Source organism: Nicotiana tomentosiformis, chromosome 5 (assembly GCF_000390325.3).
Source record: "Nicotiana tomentosiformis chromosome 5, ASM39032v3, whole genome shotgun sequence".
Taxonomy (NCBI): domain Eukaryota; kingdom Viridiplantae; phylum Streptophyta; class Magnoliopsida; order Solanales; family Solanaceae; genus Nicotiana; species Nicotiana tomentosiformis.
In genome coordinates this window covers 62487726-62504563 of record NC_090816.1, presented here as the reverse complement: position 1 = coordinate 62504563, position 16838 = coordinate 62487726, and the positions used below count along the sequence as shown (strand labels likewise).

The 16838-nt window shown below is 39.2% G+C and overlaps 1 protein-coding gene across 6 annotated transcripts; it reads right to left on the bottom strand.

The window, feature by feature from the left end:
* Positions 1–2424: 2424 nt before the first annotated feature.
* Positions 2425–11840, bottom strand: LOC104098075 (uncharacterized). 6 transcript variants are annotated; one of them, XR_011407834.1, is made up of 7 exons: positions 11223–11840; positions 8957–11108; positions 8805–8880; positions 8383–8475; positions 8184–8300; positions 4418–4868; positions 2425–2672 (listed from the first exon to the last, which is right to left on the bottom strand). XR_011407834.1 is itself a non-coding variant. In XM_070174959.1 (6 exons), the coding sequence occupies exons 1-3, from the start codon at positions 9212–9214 to the stop codon at positions 7990–7992; spliced, it is 516 nt and encodes a 171-aa protein (XP_070031060.1). In that variant the 5' UTR covers positions 9215–9248; the 3' UTR covers positions 2425–2672; positions 4418–5256; positions 6616–6702; positions 7047–7989. The 6 variants fall into 6 exon arrangements, 5 of the variants coding, with proteins under 5 accessions (XP_070031060.1, XP_070031061.1, XP_070031062.1 ...); XM_070174959.1 differs by lacking the exons at positions 8184–8300; positions 8383–8475; positions 11223–11840 and adding exons at positions 6616–6702; positions 7047–8043 and having other exon boundaries at positions 4418–5256; positions 8677–8880; positions 8957–9248; XM_070174960.1 differs by lacking the exon at positions 11223–11840 and having other exon boundaries at positions 8677–8880; positions 8957–9245.
* Between the last annotated feature and the right edge of the window lie 4998 nt (positions 11841–16838).

The window sequence follows — 16838 nt, the reverse complement described above, 5'->3', positions numbered from 1 at the left end:
CCCTCCAGAACTGGGCATTTCTGACCCACTCTGTGACCAGTCTACGGTCTGCAAACCAATTCTGCGATCGCATAATACACCGAAGAACTCTCCTCCCGAAAATTTCATATTGGGTTACACGGCCCATATAATGATTATGGGGCTGATTATGCGGTCGCATAATGGTCCAAAATTTGCCCCAGTTTTCTGCTTCGATCTAGGGCAGATCCGCGATCCACAGATAAGTTCTGCGACCCCAGACTGGACCGCAAAATGCCCTCTATTTCCAAAACTTTTCTCCAACTCCCAAACGCACTGTTCAACCCAAAAAGTTCGAACCGCAAAACCCCGGGTCTTAGGTAAAATTTTACGGGGCCTTACACTTTCATCTTTGAATGAAGGTTAGTGTCCACCATAGACACCTAATATGACTTAGCTTCCCACTCAATCACCAATGGCTCGAAATTTGACTAAGTCCCGAGATTTCCAGAATTTTCAGCAGAGTTTCCTTTGTTTTAGGCCTATTCACCTGTTAGAGAGCCATAGAAACCAACCTAACAAACACATATCATAGCTCAACAAGGTATAACAAACATGGGGCAACATTAACCATAGCGTTATATTCATTACATAGCTATTAGGGTAAAATGAGCGTAAATTTTACAATTTCAAGACATCGTTCATAGAAAAGAAACTTCTAGTACCTTTTAAACATGGCCAACTGGCTCTACAAAAAAATGGGGTTATCTTTTCTTCATATCTTCCTATGCTTCCCAGGTGACCTCTTCGACTTGTTGGTTTCGCCATAACACTTTGACATAGGCAATCATCTTATTCCGCAACTTACAAACTTGTCTATCAGGGATGTAAACAAGAACCTTTTCATATGTCAATCCTTCATTCACTTCAATAATCTTTATTGGGACAATGAGTAACGAATCTCCAGCCACTTTCTTCAATATAGACACATGAAATACGGGGTGCAGTAAGGATATCGCTGGAGGTAGCTCAAGCCTATATACACTGAACCAACATTCTGCAAGATTCTATAAGGCCTAATATACCTTGGGCTTAGTTTTCCCTTTCCTTCCAAATCGCATTATATCTTTCACGGGGAAACATTCAAGAATACCCAATCATCCTCCTTGAACTCTAAATCTCTATGTCGCACATCCGAAAAGGACTTCTAGCGACTCTGAGCGATTTTCAATTGCTCTTTGATGATATTGACCTTCTCCATAGCTTGATGCACAAGGTCTAGCCCTACCAATTCTACTTCTCGAACTTAAACCAAACAATGGGGAATCTATACCTCCTACCATGTAGAGCCTCGAACGGTGCCATCTGAATACTCACATGATAGCTATTGTTGTAGGCCAATTCTATGAGTGGCAAATGATTATCCCAGCTACCCTTGAAGTTAAGAACACTTGCATGCAACATATGGGCAACTAGGTTGAGGACGAATGCACTTAAACGTGAGAAGGGAGATTTTGGACAAATAAAAACAAGTTGCTTGCTAACCTTACGTGCCTGCTTACCAACTTACTTTTCATCCTACTTGCTTGAGCTACTCGACACATGTCTAAATTATTTCACAAGGATGAGACACATGTTTAAAAATGGAAAACGAACCAACATGTGTCACCTACTTGATTAAGTTGGTGACAAGTAGGTACATCACCTACTTAGAGTTTGTGGATGAAATTAGAAGGGAAAAGGAAAGGAAAAGGATAGAGATGGGCAGTCGTGGGGTATCCCAAGACCCATCTGCCCAAGCCCATTAGTGGGGCCATTTATACATAGATATATCTCTATTTCACTTAGAGAACAATTCAGTATCCCTCTCTCTTTATTGCAAAGTGAAGAAGCTCCAAAATATCATCCAAAACCTTTCTCAACGTTATCTTAGGGTTTTGGATCAAATCCACAAGTTGGTAAGGTAATTTCTCTTGTGGAAGATCAAGATCACCTAATTATCACTACATGAAAATAGGCCTGTGGCAACGCCACACATTCTGTTGCCATAAGATGGACAATCGTTGCGATTCACCTAGTGTCACGGTTTAGGGTCCATTGAAAGATCAAGCGCCGCTGGAGGTCTATTGCAACGGTTTAAGGCAACGGTTACCTGACTGTTACCGTAGGAGCTTCTATTGCGATGGTTTTACTATGATCAATTACGACGATTAATAGTGGGTTATGGCAACGGTCTTGAACCACTGCTATTTGTGTATTGCAACGGCTGAGAACCGTTGCTATAGGCATTACAACATTTGTTGATACTGTTTTGTTTTGTCTATTTAAACGGTTATTATAAGCTACTGCAACGGTTATAAGGAGCTACCGCAACGATCATAAGGAACTACTACAACGGCTGTTGGGAGCTATTAACAATTGTTATCAATCAGCTATCGCAACGGGGTAATATATAATACACTGAAATTAATATATAACAGATGAAATGAAAATATATTCATCAACAAAATCATAATTCAAAATATACAACTACGATTGTCCATTTATAAAGCAAAATATACGAAAAAGTATTTAATAATCTAAGAGTTGGCATATATAAGTTTGCAAAATAGTTCAAAAATAAAAATATTCCTATATTGTCTGAAGATTGTATAACCAATACTTTTAGGTAAGGTCTTCACTGCTTTCATCTCCCCCTTGATCAATTGGTTCACCTATAAATTCAACAAAAATAACAATAATCACAGGGTGGGAAAAAGGAAAAATATTGCCTTCTCAATACTACTATTATTGTACTATATATTAATACCAATAAAATAATATACGTACTTAGACGATACAACAAAAGATGCAATTGACATTGCCACCTTAGAAAATCAAGTTAAAAAAAGAATCAGAAGCCTGTGTGCAAAATGTTACACCAGGAAATAAATAAGAGTGCACGAATAGCCAAAAACAAACCAAACCCTTCATCCTCTTCAATAATTACACAATTAGTTTATGCTCATGTCTGCTTCACAAAAATTTATACAGTTATGCTGAATGCAGATCTTAAATATCGGAACATTTAGGAACTTCAATATAGGAACATTTGCAAACAAGGAGTATAGTGTTTGGGAGAAATAGGATTCTCAACACTGATCAACTCTATGAACCAAATGGCATTGATAACTCCTTTTTTCTGGAAGTCTCCAAGACACTCGGCTTACTCCAAAAACTAAACAATTTAAGGAGATTTAATATTCCAAATGATCTGTAACTTTAACATGGGAGCATCTTGTGCCTCCCAGGGAATATATCCCATGCCGTCAACCTTTATGCCACAAAACTGTAGATCAGAATACTCACTGCAGCAATTGCTCTCATTTACCATCATAGATGATGCAAAATTTTCTATTAATGCGATATGATATGCAAAATTTGCTCTCAACCTCTATTTATCTTACACTAAACTGATCAAGCTATTACATGTTCTGCCACCTAAAGAAATATGTAGCCTACATTACAATGTGATTTTGAATTCTTAATCTATGTGTAGGTGTACATGATAAAACAGAAGTGTGTTTCTCAGAGTCCATATGACCACATGAATAGATTTGAAAACCATTTATTGAAGTAAATTTGCAGACAAGTTTATGTGACTAAAATCAAAGTTGTGCATATTTGTGATGACTGCAATTTTATACCAAGTAGCGAATAAAAGTACAAAATCTTACGATGACTACAATCTTAAATACAGCTATAAAGTAAGGTGTACATGGAATTAAATCTACCTAAGGAAAGAATAGAGTTGTAACAGCTAATGCCAACAACATGACAAACGCCGAATAAAGCTAATGAATTAAATAGACCAACTTTTACCAAAGAAGAAAATTTAATATCTGAACTGATCTAGATAACTAAATTACCCTGGTATTTGAATAAAATTGCATGACGCATGGACTAAGTTAGTAAAATGCTACTTATTAATATGCTTTTAATTCATTTCTGGAACAACAAATGACGGATTCATGTACAACCAATCGTTGTAGATCTTTCCAAATTTGTTGTCATCAAAAGCGGCCAAAACTCATAAAACTTCTATCCTATTGTACAGAAGAGTCGCCTTGAAAGCCAAGGAGAATATACTAGTTAAAAAAGTATGTTGTGTACCGATCTATATTGTAGTAAAAGTTTTCTAGTTCTGCATAGATACATTTTAGCATCTTAAAATGAACTTTACCAATCACTTTCATTCTCAAAAAAAGAATCTGAAAGTGCACTATTCCAAGCACTGATGGTGTTTCACACAATACTAGTAAGAACTCAACTAGGTTCTTGTTTCACACATTGATTAGTCTGTTGTGGTATTTATCAACTATAAGTAATAGTGAAACATAAAGCATACAACAGACAGCAGCATCGAGCTCATCACAAATAAAAGATAGGTTGAGAAGATTAGACAAAAAAGAGTTCAAACCTTGATTGCTACTACCAAAAGATGGTCTATTGATTGGTTGAAGTTACTTGTTATGCAGAAGAAGCTTCTCATGGTGAACGAGCACACATGGTTGCTAAAATATTAGGATCAATTGGCATTCCTGCACGTTGAAACTGTTCAAAGATATCTCCTAGAATTTCTTGTCGCAACATTCTCTTTTGTTCCTCGTACTGTTCCTTCTATTTCTCAAATTGTTCCTTTTGTTCCTCAAACATTCTTATCATCATCTCTTCCATTTGTTGCACCAGATCCTTTGTAGACTTTGAAGAGGATTTAAAATGTCCCATTTTCCTTTCAAAGAGGTTCTTGTAACCCCTCGTCCATACAATCTAAGACGTCCCTGTTTTTCGGGTCCCATAAGGGCTGCAAATGCATTAACAGAATTGCTACCATCTTCACTTTGTTGCGTTTCAATCTATTCCATTTCAGCCTATAATGCAATTTTTTAAAAAGAGAATTCTAGTAAATAAAAAGTCAATAAGAACAAATAATTTACCTCAACAGAAAAGTGTCACAACTCAAAATCCGACTAGTCGTGATGGCACCTAACACAACCTGCTAGGTAAGCTAATTAACCACTGACCAATTCCAATAACAATTAATAAAGCAATTAAGTAAAGAAATATCTGAAATTTAATACATTTCTCAAGAACTGGTAATACAAATCATGAGATTCTAAGAATAGAGTTTACAAATCAAAAATAAAATAAATACACCGTCTGTTTGAAAAGTACATAAACAGAGTTTTATTGATCTAAGGCTACCACGAACAAGAGGCAGCTACAACCGGGATGCAGGTACATCCTCAAAGCTAGCTCCTGTCGAACACAGCAACATCAGCAGTCAATATCTGCACGCAAGGTGCAAAAGTGTAGTATGAATACAACTGACCCCATGTACTCAATAAGTAACAAACCTAACCTTAGGTTGAAAGTAGTGACGAGCTAACAGAAAGGTCGGGTCTAACACCAATATTCCAGAACAGTTCATAACATCATAGTACCATAACAAAAGAAGAATCTCAGAAATAAAAGGCTCAGTTCGTTCACAGTTCCAGAAAAATAGGCATTTCTTTTCATGTATCTCAGTGAAAATTCAAATCTTTTACCAAAAAGCCAATATACGAGTATGTTTTAAAAAAACTGTAATTTTTTCCAAACCTCCTTTCAACAAATAGTAAGATGTTTCATTTTCAGATAGCATGAGAAAAATACTTCTTTATGCCTACATGTCAAGATACAGGTAAAATTATAAATGTCTCCAAAACTGGGTAGCAGAAGGAAATGCATCTCTAAGCATGTATATCAAGTACGCATGTCAAATGCAATATATCTCGATGATGAGCTCATGTACTCACACTCTCAGAGTACTCAATCTCACCGTCTCGCATTCTCTCTCACTATGTTCAATACACTCTATCACTCAGTGCTGTACAATACCCGCTGCGGCGTGCAGCTCGATCCCTATTTATAGTCGACTGTACTCACTAGGGGTGTGCAGATTCCTGGAGGGGCTCCTTTCAGCCCAAGTGCTATATCGCTGCGGCGTGCAGCCCGATCCCATAATATATAAATAGCCATAAGGCTCGTTGTGGCGTGCAACCGGATCCATATACATATACAGCCCTAAGGCTCGTTGCGGCGTGCAACCCGATCCCATAAATGTAATCAATATATCATTGTGCGACATACAGCCCGATCCCTAAATATCACTCTCACTCAGGCCCTCGGCCTCACTCAGTCATCAATCTCTCCAGTCCTACTCACGGGCTCACAATGTCATGAAACTAGCCCAGCAACAATGATATGATGTATCAATAAATAATAACTGAGACTGAGATATGGCATAAATGCATGAATATGACTGAGTATAAAATATCAATGAAATCAGGGAGATGACAGTAAGAAACGACTACTATGGGTCCAAACAATATCGGCATAATGCCTAAACATGATATCTAGCATGATTGACAGTTTAATTACTTTTTCACATGGTGAAAATACGAATATCAACAAAATAGGGCCACTATTCAGTGCCATGGAAAAACCAGAGTCCCAATTCATATGGTGCACGCCCACACGTCCGTCACCTAGCATGTGCGTCACCCCAATACAAATCACATAACACATATTTCGGGGTTTCATCCCTTCAGCACTAAGATTAGAAGAGTTACTTACCCCGAACAAGCCAATTCCAATACCAAGCAAGACAAGCGATGCTCCAAAATGCCATCCCGCGTGTTCCGACCTCCGAATGGCTCGAAACTAACCAAAAGCAACGCAAATATATCAAACAATGCTAAAGGAACCAATCTCGATCGAAAAAGATCAAATCTTGAATCAAAAGCCCAAAATCGGCCAAAAGCCTAACCTGGGCTCGCACCTTAGAACCCGACAAAATTTACAAAATAAAATAACTCATTCAATTACGAGTCTAACCATACTAGTTTCACTCAAATCCGTCTCCAATTCGATGTTCAAAACTCAAAAATTCATATTATGAAACTTTAGGCCAAAACCCCCAATTTCCTCTATAAAATCCACAATCCAATTACCAAAAACGAAGGTAGATTCGTGATATAAGATCAAAATGAGTAGAGAACACTTACCCCAGTTCACAAGATGAAAATTGCTCCAAGAATCCCCTCAATCCGAGCTTGGAAATGTTAAAATGAAGCCAAAATTGCGAACCCTTGTATTTATCATTCTGCCCAACACTTTCGCACATGCGGCACATTAGCCGCTTCTGCGACCAATAACACACTTCTGCAAAGAAGTACTGGAGGTCTGCCTTCGCACCTGCGGTAAAATACCCGCATCTATGCACTCGCAAGTGCGTGCCCACTTGTCGCTTTTGCGCTTCCAATCCGCTTCTGCACTCAACTCACCGCATCCGCGCTTTCGCAGATGCGAAGCAATCTCCGCTTTTGCGGAACCCTGCTCCCAGCAATATTTTGACTCCTGCAACTCCTGCGACCCCTTTGTTGCTTCTGCGACCCTCGCACCTGTGCAAACTAGCCTCAAGTGCGGTCACACCAGAACCAGCAATAGCAATATTGAAGAAAATGATCAGAAATCAAATCCGAAACACACCCGAGCCTCTCGGGACCCCGTCCGAATATACCAACAAGTTCCATAACACAATACGGACCTACTCGAGGCCTCAAAACACACACGTAACAACATCAAATTGACGAACCACTCCTCAAATCGAAATCTATGAACTTCGAACTTTCAAATTCAATAACTCGTGCCGAAACATAGCAAATCAATCCGTAAATGACTTCAAATTTTGCACACAAGTCCCAAATAACATAACGAAGCTATTCCAATTCCTGAAATCACAATCCAAATCCGATATCCAAAAAGTCCACTCCCGGACAAACTTTCCAAAATTTTAATTTTCGCCATTTCGAGCCAAATTCAACTACGGACCTCCAAATCACAATTCAGACGCGCTCCTAAGTCTGAAATCACCCCACGGAGCTAATGGAATAATCAAAACTCTGTTCCGGGTTCAAATTCAGAAAAAGTCAAACTTTGTCAACTCTCTCAATTTAAAGTTTCAACATTGAAGTTCATTCTTCTAATTCGATTCCGAAAAACCTGAAAACCAAAACCGACGATTCACACAAGTCAAAATACATCATACGGAGCTACTCACGCTTGTAAACTACCGAGCGAAGTTCAAGTTCTCAAAACGACCGGTCGGGTCGTAACAAAAAATAATTAGGTAGAATTTGTACAATTTTACTAGTTGTATCTTGATCATAGTCCTTGTACGACCTTCAAGGTTTTCTTTTTGTTGTAGCCACAAAGAATTCTCGAAGTGATAAAGGGTCAGAAGTGTTCTTCTCTTTTTCCTGGATACATTAAGAGTGGGTATCAAAAATATTCTTAAAAATGACAACATGATCATATTTACTGATAAATAAGAGCACACACCAAATTAGTGCGGATTACAGCAAAGCTTGTTTTGCCAACCGTGTGTGGATTCTTCAATTATTTTTTATTCTCAATATTGATCTTTGACATTTTCTGCAAAGAACTGAGTCAAGTAGTAGACTTATCTGGACTTTTTCAGATCCCCAATATTTAAGGAGTTCAGTTAAGAGGTGTTCAGTTAAGCTGTACCAGAAGTCGGACAGTCCAGTTCATTGTCCTATTCTTTTTATCTAAGTGCAGGCATGCCATTATTTGTAAGTAATAAGCTTTAGTTGCCGCAAGTAATAGACTTACCTGGACATTTTCAGATCCCCAATATTTGAGGAGATCCTTAAATTGAGATGCTGGAGTATATTCATGCCTTTTTTGCAGTCGAATTTCATCATCTGCATAGGCCTCAAAGTGATTTTTTTTCAAAGTACTCTTGTGTCTTCTCCAAGCAGCTTGAACTGTATCCAAAGTCCATTTTTTTGAAGTGTCAGGAATATCATATTTCTCCTACAAATTATTTTAATGGGTTAGTGCAAAATGTATTAAATATATCCAACCAAAAATTGAATTGAAAACTTCAAACCTTGGTATACGCCCATAGATCATATTTTGTGTCCATTTTCCTCCAATCAAATATATCAAGAGGACAAAGAGTCGCATTCCTTGCCAGTGTGTCGAGGAAACTTCCCAATTCTGTCATAACATCTTTACTAGGGCCAACAGGTTGGTTGTTTTCATTTACTACTATCAATTTTCGCTCACGCCTTCCATGTACATTTAGCATCTTTGTTTTACCTCTTTTCCTTTTTTGAGTAGAAGAATCTACAATAATACAAACCATAGATAACCATAAAATTACATGTTGTTCAGCTTTATAATTGAAAATGAATGCCAGTATTTGTATGAAAATTCTTGCCTTGTTGTTCACGTTGTTCTTGTTCATCAACTGTTGTAGAATTTAATTGAATTTGTTCCTCTAATGTTTCTGCTGCAGGGATAGTTGTCTCTGTTTGTATATGGGCTACTACACCTGAATTTTGTGGTGTTAGTATCTGATGGTCTTCAGCTAAATTTGGCAGAAGCTCATGCTCTTCACTCGACCGTGTACATCTAGCTGGAACATTTGTTTTCTTGGTCAACACTAACTTCTTTTGGTATGGCAAGGAGGCAACTATTCCAGCACTATTTCTTGTCGAGTATTTTATTTTTTTCTTTTGTTTCGGATGTTCTTCTTGTTTCATGACTATATGAAACTCTGTCAGGATGATTTAAAATAAAACAGTTAGAGCCAATTAGCCAAAAGGTGGACCTCAAATGCCAAACCAGAAGCAAAAGGGACAATCAAAACTAAAGATCTTCTGAGTTTGAGTAAAATCGCGTGATCAAAGATAACAAGAAAAATCCTAGCAGTATTTTAAGCTTTGTTAAAAGTGAAATAGAAAACTCATTCAGGTAAAATACTGTAATAGAAGTGTCGACGAATGTACCTATCTTCTGTCAGTGAGGACCCTACGACCAATGAATTTCTCAGTATATAAGAAAGCAATACTAAAGCATTGTTCCAATCTATACCAACAACCTTAACGACGACAATATTCTTTCTCTCGATAGCTAAATTGTGAGTAGCACTATAAGGACAAGTAGGAATACCACTACTCTTTTTTAAAATGCATATCACACTCATCAGACTTCAAATCAAGATTGACGTGAAGAAAAATAATTGATTTACGATCCAAAATTACACAATAGTCGAAGAAATTTACATTCAAACCAAATTACAGAACAGTCAAGGAACCAATATCAAATAACATTCTTTTCCATTTTCTTTCAAAGCGATGGTACAAAAATGAAAAGAAGAAAATGCCAAAGAGAACTCTTCTGAAGTTTTCATATTTGTATATTTAGAAGAAGTTCAGAAGTTCCTTCTTCAATCATCATCATCCATCCAATCCCAATCAGTATCATCAATATCATCCCCCTCTTCCGATGTTTCTATATTTGTATCTTGTAAATGTTCTGCATCAGATGCCATATCAATGACATCACTACGAATATCTTCTCTCAACCATATGACATCTACATCGGGTATTCTAATTGATGAACCAATGTCATCATCAAGCTCCCTCAAAAATGTGTCTGCAACATTATCACAATTCTCTTCCTCCAAATCATACAAGTCAGCATGGACTTTGTTTCTTGGATAATAAACATCTTTCTTAATTGGATCCTCCACATAAAAAACTTGATGCACTTGAGATGCCAATACAAAACGGTCATCGACACTACATAATCTGTTGAAGTATACCCGAGTTAATTCATATTCATCTATTTCATTATGAAACCAATCACATCTAAACAGTACAACACTAAAACAACCCCAATAATCAATCTCAATAATATCCCGAATAGATCAATAATAGATAACCTCTCCATCGATAGGATTTGCGTCTCTAGCACTAGCAAAACTAACCGATGTTGCCTACAGAGTCACTCAATTATTTTGAGTCTTCACTCGGCTATCTCGTTCCATCGTATGAAATCGGTATCCATTGATGAAATATCCAGTATATCGTTTTGCAACTATATTAGGCCCTTTGGCTAGCCATCGTAAATGATTGGACACTTTAACAGTTTTAACTTTCTCTTTGAACTAGTTGCTGAACTCCTGACTATGATTTTGTGCTTTAATCCATGCATTTGATCTAGTATGATTATCAATTAAACTCTTATATTCCCTGTAAACATGAATATTTAAGATTCATTTATTAGGCCTTTAAGAATAAAGTATAAAATATCATATCGCATAAATAAATTAATAAAGTTTATAATAAAAATGACAATTGTCTTACTAGATAAACATCTCTATTTGTTCATCCCCAGTATTGAATAGAGCATATCGATGTGCTTCAAAACATAATTGTAAATCCATGTTAAATGGCTTGCCTTTATTTTTCTTCTTACTTCCGATTGGATGGCGTATCTTAGGGAATATAGGTGACAAATCATCTCCCTCTATTTCAACCCCCGCATCATCTTCTGTTTGATACCTACTAAATCTTGTTTTCACCTCATCATGTAGGTATCTCGAACAAAAGGTCAAGAACTCTTCGGCCAAAAAACCCTCCGCTATTGATGATTCTGAATGATATCGGTTACGAACAAATGCCTTATACTTACACAGGTTTCTCTCAATAGAATACTTCCAATGTAAATGAGTCGGAACCCCAAGCATAATTTCATTTACTAAATGGATAAGCAAATGTTCCATTATATCAAAAAGAAAAAATTGAGGAAAGTTCTTTTAAAGGTCACATCCAATTTCATTGATTTCAGCTTGTATTTTATCAAGATCTCTTCGCCTTATAACCTTGCTACATATGGATCTAAAAAAGTTCCCCGACTTAATTAAGGCCAAAGAAACATTCTTGGACAACACCTTTCTAACGGCAGCCTGGAGCAAGTAATTCATTATAAAATGAGCATCGTGACTCTTGTACCCTGATATTTTTTCTCCTCCACTTTCACACGTTGTGATACATTTGAGGCACACCCTTTTGGTAATTTGGCATTTTTTAAAACAGTGCAAAATAACTTTTTCTCTTATGGTTTCATAGAGAAACAAGCTTTAGCCAAATAAACCTTTTTATTATCCTTATCTTTTAATGGTTGAAGCTCTTTTCGTATCCCCATCTCTTCCAAGTCTTAGAGAGAATTTACACGAACTTTTGACTTTCTAGGCTTATCAAAAAAAGTACCAAGCAAACTATCATATATGTTCTTCTAGATGTGCATTACATCAAGATTATGTCTCAATTTGTTATGTGCCCAATACGGCCATTCAAAAAAGATTGACTTTCTCTTCCACGGACCGACATTACCCCATCGGCGTTTCTTTTGACCATTTCCAAAGACATGATTAAATTCTCGCAGTTCTTCTAACACTTCTACACCTGACAAGGGAGTAGGTGCTATTCTATGATCCTCCTTACCATCAAATAATTTCTTATCTCTTCGAAATTGTAACGACCCGGCCGGTCATTTTGAGAGTAATAGACCCAATCCCCTATTTACTGCTTTTCCCGTATCTTTTTCTGCTTATGTAACTTGCCGGGAGATTTTGTTGTTGGTTTCGGAGTATTTTGGGACACTTAGTCCCTAAACGGAAGTTTAAGCCTTAGAATTTTGACCGTAGTCAGAACTGTGTGAAAACGACTCTGGAATAGAGTTTTGTCTGATCTGTTAGCTCCGTTGGGTGATTTTGGACTTAGGGGTGTGTCCGAATTGTGTTTTGGAAGTCTGTAGCTGATTTAAGCTTGAATTGGCGAAAGTCGAATTTTTGGAGATTTTGACCGGAAGTGGACTTTTTGATATTAGGGTCGGATTCCAATTCTGGAAGTTGAAATAGGTCTGTAATATTGAATATGACGTTTGTGCAAAATTTGAGGTCAATCGGACGTGGTTTGATAGGTTGCGGCATCGGTTGTAGAAAGTTTTAGTTTCAAGTTCATTAAGTTTGGATTGGAGGGTGATTCATGTTTTTGTTGTGTTTTGATGTGTTTTGAGGGCTCGACTAAGTTTGTATGGTGTTTTAGGACTTGTTGGTATGTTTGGTTGAGGTCCCGGGGGCCTCGGGTAGATTTCGGGTGGCTAACGGATCATTTTGGACTTAGGAGAGATTGCAGATTTCTGGTGTTCTTCAGTTCTGGTTTCCTTCTTTGCGTTCGCGAGGAGAGTCTCGCGTTCGCGAAAGAGGAACTGGAGGCAGGCGAGATTTTGTGATTCGCGCTCGCGATGGAGGTCCCGCGTTCATGTAGAGGTATTAGCAAACTGGGTCCCCAAACCTTTTTTGCCTACGGGTTCGCGACATTGGTCCCGCGTTCGCGTAGGGGTCAAGCTGAGTGGTCTTCACGTTCGCGACAAGAGCATCGCGTTAGCGATAAAGGATTTTGGACTGAAGCAATTTTTGTGCTTCGTGAACATGAGGGTGTGGTCGCGTTCGCGAAGAAGGGATGTCTGAGCAGTATTAAAGTTTCCAAAAATGAGGGTTAGCCATTTTTATCAAAACTTGAGATAGAGAGCTCAGATTTGGACGTGATTTTGAGGGATTTTCAGAGGCAACGCGTGGGTAATGATTCTTCACTTGTTTTTGGTTATATCCCACTAATCTATCACTAATTTAATCTTTTAATTTCGGATTTGGGTGGAAAATTTGGGGAAATGGGAAGAAGTTCTTGAACTAAGATTTTGGATTTTGATTGAGATTTTGATATCGGATTTAGATAATTTTGGTACGAATGAACTCATAAGTGAATGGATTTTCATATTTTATGACTTTTATCAAATTTCGAGACGTGGGCCCGGGGAGGCTTTTTGAGGTGATTTTCTAATTTCTTGCTTTAGCTTTGATTTCATTAATTAGATTAGTTTCTTATAGTTGTATTTATGGTATGTAATTGATTTTGGCTAGATTTGGGCCATTTAGAGTTGGATATTCATGAAAAAGGTATCGTTACCTATTGATTGAGCTTGGTTCGAGATAAGTGGCTTGCCTAACCTTGTGTTGGGGGAAATCCCCTTAGGATTTGGTACTGTTGTGATATGTGAGCGTCGTGTGCGTGAAGTGACGAGTACGTACACTGGCTATTTGTTGTAAAACCCTATTTATTTTACTGAGTAGTAACCTATTTTTTCTTTTAATTTGAGTTATGCTGTTAAAATGAGTATTAGTCTGTTTTTCATTCTTAATTGAACTATTCCAATATGTGTAATTGTTCTGTTTAGTCTAATATCGTATGTCTACGTCCTTTAACTGCTTATTTGAACTCTGTGAAGCATGCCTAGTTGATCCCTGCTTTACCTTGTTCTTTTTCAGTATAACTGTATAAATTTTGCTGTTAACTGTTGTATTTATCGGTTTGAGCTGTGTGTTTACTTTTGAGACTATGAGGCGGTTCCTCGGGAGTTCTCCTTGCACATTTACTTTTGAGACTACGAGGCAGTTCCTTGGGAGTTCTTCCCGCATATTTACTTTTGAGACTACGAGGTTGTACCTTGGGAGTTTTCCCTGCATATTTACTTTTGAGATTACAAGGCGGTACCTCGGGAGTTCTCCCTGCATATTTACTTTGAGACTACGAGGCAGTACCTCGGGAGTTCTCCCTGTATATTTATTTCGGGACTACGAGACGCTATCTCGGGAGATCCCCCGCTAGTTACCCCTATGTGTTGTAATGTTGCCTTACTGTGTTTCCTATTGTTAAATTCCAGTCTCTTATTATACAGTATATTCTCCTGCCTTAATTATTATTTACTAGTGGACTAACCTGGCCTCGTCACTACTCGACCGAGGTTAGGCTTGGCACTTACTGGGTACCATTGTGGTGTACTCAAGCTACTCTTGTGCACATGTTTTTTTGTGTGTGCAGATACAGGTACTTCTTATCAGCCCCGCTATTAGCTGAGAGTGCTTGTTGTTGTACGGAAACTTCAAGGTACATCTACCGCGTCCGCGAACTTAGGAGTCCCCCCTCTATTCTCTCCTATGTCATTTACCTTCCATACTTCTTTTTTTAGACTCTGGTGTATAGAGATACTAGTTTCCTTCTATAGCTTGTGACTTATGATGTTCCGGGTTTTGGGAAGACTATGTATTTATAGAGTATTGGTTATTGTACATGCCGAGCGGCATTGTCACTACTTATTCAACTGTCCACTGCTGTTAGTTGCCAAGTTTTACTTTTGTTTTGTTATTTTCCGCAATTTGTTAAGCTTACCTAGTCGTAGAGACTAGGTGCCATCATGACGTCTTACGGAGGGAGAATTGGGTCGTGACAAGTTGGTATCAGAACTCTAGGTTTATAGTTATCGTGAGTCACAAGACGGTTTATTAGAGTCTCGCAGATTTGTACGGAGACGTGTGTACTTATCATTAGGAGGCTATGGAACTGTTAGGAAAAATTATACTTCTTTGATTCTTTGTCGTGCGAAATTTGTTGACATCAAAAATTATAAATTTCTAAATTCTATTCTCTCACAGATGGTGAGGATACGTACAGGCGGATTTGATGACAAGGCACCCGTGCCCCTTGCTAGAGCCGCGAGAGGCTGGGGCGGGGGTAGAGGCCGAGGACTTTCACGCGGTGCAGCCAGAGCACCCGCATGAGCTGCTACAGAGGAGCCCCCAGTAGCTCCAATTAGAGGGCAGGCACATGAGGAACCTGCTGCTGCACCAGCTCTCCAGGAGACTCTAGCCCAGTTTCTGAGCATGTTCAGCACCTTAGCTCAGGCTGGATTGATTCCACTTGCACCTGCCACATCTCAGGCTGGGGGAGGAGCATAGACTCCTGTCGTCGGTACCCCAGAGCAGCGAGTTCAGGTAGACCTGGATCCAGAGATCATACCAGTGTAGCTGGTAGCTCCAGTTCAGCCCGAGGTTAGGGTAGTAGTTTCTGAGGCGGAGCAGCTCAGACTTGAGAGGTACAAGATGTACCACCCTCCTACCTTCAGTGGATTGACGTCAGAGGATGCCCGGGCTTTTTTGGAGGAGTGTCACCGTATTCTCCGTACTATGGGTGTAGCAGAGTCGAGTGGGGTTTCCTTTACTACATTTTAGCTTAAAAGAGTAGCCTATCAGTGGTGGTGTTCTTATGAGTTGAGTAGTCCATATGAGGCAGCTTCACTTACATGGACTCAATTCTTGGACATGTTTTTGAGAGAGTATGTCCCTCAGAGCCTCAGGGCTCATGGCGCACGGAGTTTGAGCAACTGCACCAGGGTGCTATGACTGTGTCAGAGTATGCAGTCCGCTTCAGTGATTTGGCCTCACATGCACCGGCCTTGGTTGCCATAGTTCGAGAGAGGGTTCGTCATTTTATTGAGGGACTCCACCCTAGTATCCGGTTCAGTATGGACAGGGACTTGGAGATGGATTTATTATTAGCAGGCTGTGAGTATTGCTAAGAGATTGGAGGGAATGCTTGCTCGGGATAGAGAGGAGAGGGAGGCCAAGAGGTCCCGAGAGTCTAGCGCTTATAGTGGTACGCGTGCCCCAGCTGCAGTTCGCCATGGTAGGGGCTATGAGAGTCGTACCGTCCATTCAGCACTTCTATCCGACAGTGGTATTCTGGCCCCATCTAGGCCCCAGGAGCCTTAATATGCACCGCCAGTATCTGGTGCACCTCCTGCACAGGGTGCTTTTAGCGGTAAGTCCAACAGACCTGGCCCGAGCCAGTCACAACAGCCACGCTCTCCAAAAGCTTGTTTTGAGTCTCGTGACACTCACCATGTGGTGAGGGATTTCCCCAAACTTAGGAGGGGTGCACCTCCACAGACTTCTCAGCCACCGCGTGCTCCACCGGGTCCTCAAGCTATGATTCCAGCACCAGGTACCTCCCTACTTACTCAGCCAGCTCGAGGTCGAGGTTGAGGTCGCCCTAGTGGGGGAGGCCAGGCCAGATATTATGCTC